Raw genomic sequence first — 9251 nt, 5'->3', positions numbered from 1 at the left:
TTAAAATTCAGACACTTCAGTGATTCCATAATGTTTTTCATACCCTTAATAACCAATCCCTGAGTCAAGAAGTACAAACAGCTGTACAAGAGGCATCACTGGACACAGGCTCTGGGCCAGACGGAGGGAACAGGAGCCCCAAACTCCACTGCTGACTGTTGTCCCATTACCCACAGCAGCGTTTTCAGATTTCTGAGATTTTTTCTTACCCTCTATCTGCTTTGGCTGGGGACAACACATCCAAACTGTCTTCTGGGCTGTGGAAGGTGTTTCCAAGCATTAAGGCAAAGGAACAAGAACTCATTATGGGACCCTCGCACCCCCTAAGATACAAATAGCAGTAGAACAGGATCCATCCAGGAACCTGATGTAATATCCAGTTAGTTTTGCTGGATGAGGGTCAGTCATTCTGTGTTTCCTCCCTCTGAGCAGGTCACAGGGAGAAGTGTCCATGCCTGCAGGTGGCAGCGAGGATGAGGCTGGCACAGAGCAGGGTGGTGAGCAGGGTCAGGGCACACACCAGGGAACTGTGTTCCCTGAGCCCCACGGGAACCTCCAGCATCAACTCCTCCTGTGCCTGCAGGGAAAAACAAATGGATTGTACTCATTTAACAAACAGTTCCTTTTTGCCTGCAACTGAGAGGATGAGACCTTGATTTAACCAGCCCCTGGCTGAGGCTTCTTCTGGGATTTGAAATCAAAACCAAGATGGGACATCCCCTTTTTAATTCTCAGCAAACACAGTGCCAGCCACTGCTGCACTGCACAGTTCAGTAAATGGACCTGCTGCCACTTGTATCCCTGTATCTCTGCTCCTACACCCCTGGGGATGTGTAGGGAATACCACATGGAGGAGAGCAGCTCTCACAGTGAAGTCAGATCAATGAGAAGACAGATTTCCCCAGGGTAAACAAGTATTTGGTTTTTTGTGGATGCAGGAAGCTCCAAAGTGTTTTTGGACAGGAGCTGCAGATATCCCAGGCACCTCCAAGCATCTTAAATATAAGAAGGCATGTGTGTTACAACAACAACGGATTTTTTATCATATAAATCAAGTCTTATTTCTGAATTAGCTACTGCAACCCTTCTAAGCATCAAAGGCAGTTGTCGAACACACTAAAGATCCAACTTCCCTTGGTTTTGAACACAGAATAAGAAATTTCACCCTTCCTAAATACTTACCCAATCAGATACCAACAAACAAACAGAAGTGGCCTTTTTTTTAGGATGCTATTCCTTAAATCTTTGCAGTTTTACCCCTCCTTTAGTTATACCATCAAGTAGTTTTTCACTTTGCTATTCCTCTGAAGCACCAACACTGTAAAGACTTTTCTTAATTTGACCAGAGCCAATTATATCCTAGAATTCCAAGTAAATTAGTAAGGAAAAAAAAAATAGGTGAGAAGAGCAGCCATCCCAAAGGGCCAGAAGAGCACAGAGTGACTGTAGGCACGGCAGAAGGGCAGGATGACCCCCACCAAAAGCCAGTCAGAAAGGAAGAAAGGAGCCTCACAAAGGAGGAACCACCCAACTAGTCTTCTACTGATTAATTCCTGTGCTATGGAAGTTGCTAATCACATCAAAAAAAGAAGCAGGAAATGTTAAAAAGAACCAGAAAGGAGAACTCACGGGTCTGTGTGTTGTGCTGTGCCACTGACAGGGACCGACGTTCTCGGCCAAGCAGGGAGCTCCCACTTCAGCAGGCTCCCAACACTCTGCTGCCAGCTGACCTAGGGAAGGCATCAGTGCATCAGCAGGAGCCAGGGGGGATGAAGCAAACTGGCCTGCAAGACTCTGCCAAATAAGGGATCTTTCCCCCACAACAGCTTGACAGAATCAACTCCCTGGAAGGCAAGTGGTGAAACAGCACTGACAGAAACATGCCAGCTCCCTGCACGGCCAAAGTGATGCTGGGCAGTCCCTCCTGTGAACTCTGCAACAATTCCCTTCCTAATACAGCAGGTAACCAAGAAAGAATCTCACTTGTGTGGCATCTTGGCCCTTCTGTCCTTAACAGGGCAAAGAATTCCTGGTTAGCCTATAGATCCCTCAACTTTACCCATACTAGAATTTTTCCCAAAATAAGTAAGTCATTCTTCCATTTCTCCTCCTTGGCCTTCTGTCAGCACATGCAAGAACTCCCTTCCAACACTTTACACATTTTCATAGTAATAATAAATGTTTTCCTGTTCATAAGGAGTAAATGTGGCAGAAAAACAGGAAGATTTCAGACCCCTTTTTTAAATGAAAAGGCAGTCTTGCCTGCTCCTACATTTACCCCAGAAAATCACTGCTCAAATGATGCACAAGTGAAGATAAAGGAGTTGAAAACCATCAGTGTGTTTGATTTGGCACCTGACAGGAACGATACTGTGAAGGGACACAAGATTTGCAGCAAAACTATAAGATTTCATTGTTCATATAACTTGAAATATTCATTGTCGGTGGTATCAGGTTCTTGTTTCATCCGAGTTTGAGACTGATCATTCTAAGCTTCAGGCACCGTTTCCTACATTCCCCCTTTACATAGAGGGAATGCAGGAACAAAGTGTTAGAGACCATCAGAATACTTTGATTCCTCTAAATAGGCGACAGTGGATATTAAATACACCCTGCACAGCTTCAGCTGCCAAGGGAAACACTGGGAGCATGGTCGGAGCAGGAGGCCTTTGGCAAGCCAGGGCCTGCTGGGATCATGACAAACACAAGGATCTCTTTTTTTGATGGTTTGCACAGAGCAAATACTTTCAGGCCAAGAAGTTCTTTGCCTTTATCACCATTATTCGTGTACAAAGCCAAATCTCTGAGGACTGGTTTGTTTCGGAGTCTTTGTTTTTTTTTTTCTTTTTTTCCCCAGCAAACTCGGTGACTTTTAAGGCTTTAATCTCACAGCTGCCAACACTTCCAGCTGGAAGAACCCAGACAGCACAGGGGTACAATGGCAGCAGCATAACACCAAGAGGTGTGGTGACAATCCATCTGCCTTTGGCCAGGCAGTAGCACCCAGCGAGGAAGACAACGTGGTCTTTATCAGGGCCACACCTTCCCCTCCTGCTCACACAAGTACCAAGAGCTCCGCGTCCAGCAAAAAAATACAGAGCCAGATTCCAAGCTCTGGATTACCCATGGCTATTCCTCTCTCCCCAGAAAAATATCGTGGAGAATCTCACCGTGGCAGCAGCAGAGCAGCACTTCTGGGCTCTCCAGAACAACCAAGGCTTGCTGGCTCCCCTCGGCGGGCCGGTGGTACCGCGCGTGCACGGGCACAGCAGCACGGAAACAGCGGGAACATCGCGGGTCTGCTTCCAGGTACAGCACCAGGACAACAGCCGTGGCCAAGTACTCGGGAGCCTCCACATCAGTGACATCAGGAATTAACACCGCCTGCGAGTGGGAAAGATACAGGTGTGGCTGTGATCGGAACTGACACCAGGGGGGGAAAACAATTTCCCTTATTTTATTTTCTGGCACTGGGCTTGATTTCGTGGTCAGGATGATCAAGCTGGAAATTCTGGCCTTAAGCTGCTCCAAAATACCTTTCAAGTCCCTCTCCAGTGAGTGATTCCTACATGTGAAAAGCTTAGTGTCACTGTGCCTGCAGCCAAACCTGGGAGGCATCAGCTCAACAAGGTGATTAAGCACGGCCGGACCTGCACCTCAGGCACCCCAAAGACAGAAGGTGCCCACAGCCTTTGCATCCACGTTTTAACCAAATTAAGCACCTAAGGAAATTTAAGCCACAGCCTTTGCACATCTCTATATCCAAAATGTGAAGCAAAGACTAGAAAGTAACACAGATGAAAACAAAGCTGGGAAGCTACTCCATCCAAACACACAGCACACTGCTTATAGCTCCCCACCACCTTTCTGGGGGTTACCCTTCCCCCTTCTCAACCTGAGTGCTTTTCCCACAGCTGCTCACCTGGGGGCTAAGCAGAGGAGCAGCAGCTCCACCAGACAGTGTATGGGAATATCAGCAGCACATGACACAAAATCGATGCTGATCGAACAAGAGATGCAGTGAGATGTCACAAAGATGATTCTGTGTGGCATCTCCTTCCAGGGATTAATCCCCTTGGTGCAACAAGCCAGATAATGAGCAGAGATTACAACTCCCTGAGTCCTTATCCGGGTCACTGCCAGATCTCCTGGCACTGGGGCCGTTACCTTGGTTAAATTTTGCTGCTGCAGCATCGCCAGCTCGTAGGAATCCACGTAGATTCCCGGTGGAAGACGAGTTCTAGCTGCCACTGCACATCCCCCTGCATCCTCCCCAAGCTCCACCTTCACCAGCAGGTCCCTTCAAGCAAGAACAGAAGCAAAACATTTATACCTGCCCTTCAAAAGTTGGCACAAAACCCCTGAGAGACATTTCCCAGATGCACAGAGAAGAGATGCAGCTCTCACACTGTGTAATTCATTCAGAACACAGTTTCCTGCCAAGCCGTGCTCTCTTTCACCCCAACTCCACATCCATGGCCATAATGAAGTTTCACTTCTTTGTTAACTTCTCAATTACCAACGGTCTCCACAGAGATCTCAGAAAGGGAACTTCAGTGGGGAGTGTTCTCCTCCACTAGAGCTTGTTAATCATTTGATCATGTTAATCCATTCCTGAGACATGCCCAGGGATCACGGCTCAAGAAGCTGATACAACTGTGCCTGAAAAGAGGAGAAGCTTCTTCTCATGTAAAATCAGCCCTGATGTTGTACTGATGGAGGGGTGGGAGGGCAATCACCTGTGAAATCCTTCTTTGAGGAGCTCCTGTGTGACTGTGGTGTCCTGACAAGCTGCCTGCACATCTGAGGTGACACAGAGACAACAGGTTACAGTGTGCACAGAACAGTACAGAGATCACAGCACAGTGATCACAGCACTCAGAGAGATCACAGCTCTCACAGAGATCACAGCAATGATCACAACACACACAGTGATCACATGGGCTGTCAACTTTAACTAGTGAAGCCGTATAATCCATGAATATCTCATCTGCAAAGCCTCTCACAGCAGAATTCGACTGTGATCAACAGCAGAAGACATTTCCTGCGCCACTGACTGAGATGTGCTTCCCAAATCATGGAACGGGTTAGGTTGGGAGGGACCTTAAAGCCCATCTCGTTCCATCCCCTGCCATGGGCAGGGACACCTTCCACTAGCCCAGGTTGCTCCAAGCCCTGTCCAACCTGGCCTTGGACACTTCCAGGGATGGGGCAGCCACAGCTTCTCTGGGCAACCTGTGCCAGGGCCTTCCCACCCTCACAGGGAACGATTCCTTCCCAGTATCCCATCTAACCCTGCCCTCTGGCAGTGGTAAGCCAATGCCCCTTGTCCTGTCCCTTCAGGCCCTTGCCCGCAGTCCTCTCCAGCTCTCCTGGAGCGCCTTCAGGCACTGGAACGGGCTCTAAGGTCTCCCCGGAGCCTCCTCCTGTCCGTGCTGAGCACGCCCAGCTCTCGCGGCCGGTCCCAGCGCAGAGGCCGTTCCCGTTGCCGCGGGCACTCACGGAGGGCGCAGAGCAGCGCTCCCAGCCCAACGCCGACCCGCCGCCCGCCCGCCATGGCGCCCGCTCCGAGGGCTGCTCGCGGCGCCGCCTGACCGCGTGGGGCCCGCCCACGCCTCGCTCCGCCGCGCAGCGTCCCGCAGGCGTTGTTGTGGACAGCCCGGAGGGGGCCTTCGGAGCGGGGGGCCTTTGGCTCCAGGGCCGCTGTAGCCATGGCAACTGGGCGGGGGGAAGGAGGAGAAGGAAGCAGCGCCTTCCTGCCCGGCCCTGCGGCCGCCCGAGGTGAGGGGAGGGGCGGGAGTACAAGGGAGACCTCGTGGGGCTCCTGGAGCGGGTCCAGCGGAGGGTACGGAGATGCTGAAGGGACTGGAGCATCTCTTGGAGCGGGAAAGGCTGAGGGAGCTGGGACTGTTCAGCCTCCAGAGGAGACACTGAGAGGGGCCCTCATCTATGTCTGTCAGAGTCTGCAGGAAGGGGCAGGGGATGGACCCGGCTCTGCTCGAGGCTGCCCAGCAGTGGGTGCCCAGCCCAGAAACTGATGCCCAGGAAGTTCCACCTGGACATGAGGAAGAACTTCCCTGTGCAGTGACCGAGCCCTGAACAGAGACCAGAGAGGGTGTGGAGTCTGTTCACTGGAGATATTCCAGACCCCTCTGGACACAGTCCTGTGCTGTGTGCTCTGGGATGGCCCTGCTGGAGCAGGGAGGTGGGACCAGGTGAGCCCCTGTGTTCCCTTCCCGGACCCATCTGGGATGTGCGAGGGGCGGGAGGGCCCGGCCCTGCCCCGCCGCCCCCCCCGGGCCGCTCCTGCGGCGGAAAAACGGCTTTTTAACGGTGAAAGCGGCGCCGCTGCTGCGCCGGCGTCGGCAGTGCCATAAAACACACCCGCGGATCCAAAGAGCAGCTGCTCACGTTTATGTTGCTCGTCTTCACAGAATCCCAAAATGGTGTGGGTTGGATGGGACATTAAAGCTCATCTCGTTCCAGCCCCTGCCACAGCAGGGACACCTTTCACTGTTCCGGGTTGCTCCAAGCCCCGTCCTCCCTGGCCTTGGACACTTCCAGGATGGTTAATCTCCACTATTATGGACTTTACTGCAAATTTGAACTCTTTCCTATGTGGCTTTTAACAAAGGAGGAAGACTTTTCAACTCTACTTCAAACCAGTTTTTGAAGAGTAATGTAATTTTTCTCAATTTGGAGACATACATTGATTTTTTTGGGGGTATAATTTATTACTTTGGCTCTCTGTAGGGCAGTCTGAGCTCACCTTCACATTTGGCATATTTTCACTTATTTAAAACCAAAATAAAAGTAACACATACTCAGTGTTGTAAACTGAGCTGGGAAACAAGATCTGCAGCAGACTTGGAGCTTTAAATCTGCTCTAATTTAATTCCATAATTCATTAATTTTCACCCAGAAAGGGGGTGGAGCCAAGGGCAGAGCTGATGCTGAGAAGTTCCCAAGAACATTTGGGGACAAATGTGATAAGGCAGAAAAGAGAAGTTGTTGCTGCCAGTCAGGCTGATGTTCCTCCTCTCCTGCTACAAGACCAAATGCTTCAGAGAAAAGTGAAAAGGATAATTAGGGACCAACTTCATAACCTCCTCCGTGTGGTAGCTGACTGAGGCACTGGTACCTGAGAGTTCAGGAGTCCTTACTTTAAAATGAGACATCTCCACTCTTTAAAATTAATTCATATTTTTGTTGTTAACTAATAAGGAGTTTTGTTATTTTTGGTTTTCATTTCTGACTGCTCTCTCTCCTTGTCACGAATGTCACAGGCTACAGATCTGGTGCTGTGGCGAGATCACTCTGAAGCTTCAGAAAGCAAACACTGACTGGGTGCCCCTGCTCTTAAAATCTGAAAAAAGGGGCAGCCACAGCATTAGATACATCAGTGGATGCAAGGCTGTCACTCACCATAAGAAATCAGGAGTGTGATATCCCCAGGATTGTGACAAACAGAGACAAATAAGGGAATTCCTCCCTGTGAGGGTGGTGAGGCCCTGGCACAGGTTGACCAGAGAAGCTGTGGATGCCACATCCCTGGACGTGTCCAAGGCCAGGTTGGACAGGGCTTGGAGCAACCTGGGCTAGTGGAAGGTGTCCCTGTCCATGGCATGGGGTGGAACTGGATGGTCTTTAAGGTCCCTTCCAACCCAAACCATCCCGGGATTCTGGGATTTTGCGGAACATGTCACTCTACTCCTGACAAAAAGACCAGCGCTGAGGGACACTCACACTTTGTTTCCTTTTTCCCTGTTTCCCAGTGAGGTTCACCATTGCTGAGGATTCTGATGAGGCCACTCCCAGCACCAGGACCGGGATGACCTTCACTGCACAGAAGTGCGGGGTCTGCTTCCAGCCTCCATCCATCGTCCTCATCTACAGAGACCACAGCCAGGATAAGACCCGCCGGCGCATCATGCCCGTCAGGAATTTCTCCAGGTTCTCAGGTGAGGTGCATTTGTTCACCTGTAGCATTCCCCAGGTCCCCTCCAGACACAGAGAGAGGAACTCACTGGTAACAGCATTGTTAGTAACCACTGAGTAGCCTCCTACCGACATGCAGGGTGTGCAGACAGGGGTGTTTTGGGGTGACATTGCCTCCCTGAGGAGCCCAAGGCTCCATCTCAACCTGAGCAGTGCCTCTCTAAGTCTGGAGGGTTTGGAGAGACACCCTTGGGAGGGACTGGGAGAAGATCTGTCTCTGGGAAGAGCTTTGCTTGCAGCTGTAAGTCCTCGTGGTGGTTTTTGTCTCCAGACTGCAGCATGGCCGCCGAGCAGCTGAAGAACAACCCTCGGCACAAGTCCTACCTGGAAGGGGTCTCGCTGCGACAGCTCCAGAAGCTCTACAGTTTGCTGAGAGGTCATCTGGGAGGAGAGAGCCTGGCTGAGAGCTTGGAAAAGTTTCAGCAGGAAGAAACCATTGACCCAGAGGAAGATATGAACAAACTAGATGACAAGGAACTAGCCAAGAGAAAGAGCATCATGGATGAGCTCTTTGAAAAGAACAGGAAGAAGAAGGATGACCCTGATTTCATCTATGACGTTGAGGTGGAGTTCCCACAGGATGAGCAGCTGGAGTCCTGTGGCTGGGACCTGGAGTCAGATGAAGAAATCTGATTCCAGACAGAGACAAACCTCACTGTCCCAGCAGAGAGGATGATGTTGGTGCTGCATGGAACTGATGCACATTGGCTACAGAGAATCTGAGGGACCACAGCAGTCCCAGGGTTAAGGGAGCTTTGTTTAAGAAGCCAGACTTGATGAAATGGAAACTGGGCAGCTGAAATTGTTGGGTGGTTTTAGTCTTTTCCTACATAAAAGAATTTATTTAATCTTTCCATTTTTTTACATTTCAGTCAGCTTTGGCTGAAAATGAAGTGTTAAATATTCATGTCCTGAAAGCACTGTTAAAGCTGTATTGCACAAGTAGAGTGTTTCTTATTGCCTGCTGGGAAGTTAAATATATATATCATTCTTTCTGGATAACTCAACAGTGCATTGAGGATATCACTCTCACATTTCCTGAGAAATGCTTAAATCTCCAGTTTTAGCTTACACAAATATAAATCCTTACATTTAAGAAAAGGAATATCTAGAAAATGGATTAGTCTTGAAAGCACTTTTGAAAACACAGTGATTTCAAATTGCTGCAGTGGGGTGGTTGGTTCCTTACACTGCTGGATGATGCTTTCTTATAAGGGGTCAATTCTGGGAGAATGTGCTTAAAGTATTCAAAA

The 9251-nt window shown here is 49.8% G+C and overlaps 2 protein-coding genes across 2 annotated transcripts; one reads left to right on the top strand and one right to left on the bottom strand.

Annotated features, from left to right (window-relative positions):
- On the bottom strand, positions 1 to 5717 carry PIGX (phosphatidylinositol glycan anchor biosynthesis class X). Its single transcript, XM_027703938.1, has 6 exons — positions 5503 to 5717; positions 4740 to 4803; positions 4168 to 4300; positions 3171 to 3384; positions 1630 to 1730; positions 1 to 577 (listed from the first exon to the last, which is right to left on the bottom strand). The coding sequence occupies exons 1-6, from the start codon at positions 5711 to 5713 to the stop codon at positions 434 to 436; spliced, it is 867 nt and encodes a 288-aa protein (XP_027559739.1). The 5' UTR covers positions 5714 to 5717; the 3' UTR covers positions 1 to 433.
- On the top strand, positions 5649 to 8994 carry CEP19 (centrosomal protein 19). Its single transcript, XM_027703940.1, has 3 exons — positions 5649 to 5781; positions 7776 to 7961; positions 8270 to 8994. The coding sequence occupies exons 1-3, from the start codon at positions 5712 to 5714 to the stop codon at positions 8629 to 8631; spliced, it is 618 nt and encodes a 205-aa protein (XP_027559741.1). The 5' UTR covers positions 5649 to 5711; the 3' UTR covers positions 8632 to 8994.
- Positions 8995 to 9251: the final 257 nt, after the last annotated feature.

This window comes from Neopelma chrysocephalum, unplaced genomic scaffold (genome assembly GCF_003984885.1).
Source record: "Neopelma chrysocephalum unplaced genomic scaffold, ASM398488v2 Primary Assembly neopelma1_252, whole genome shotgun sequence".
Taxonomy (NCBI): Eukaryota; Metazoa; Chordata; class Aves; order Passeriformes; family Pipridae; genus Neopelma; species Neopelma chrysocephalum.
Note: the sequence above shows the minus strand (reverse complement) of the source record. Positions and strands in the feature narration are given on the sequence as shown.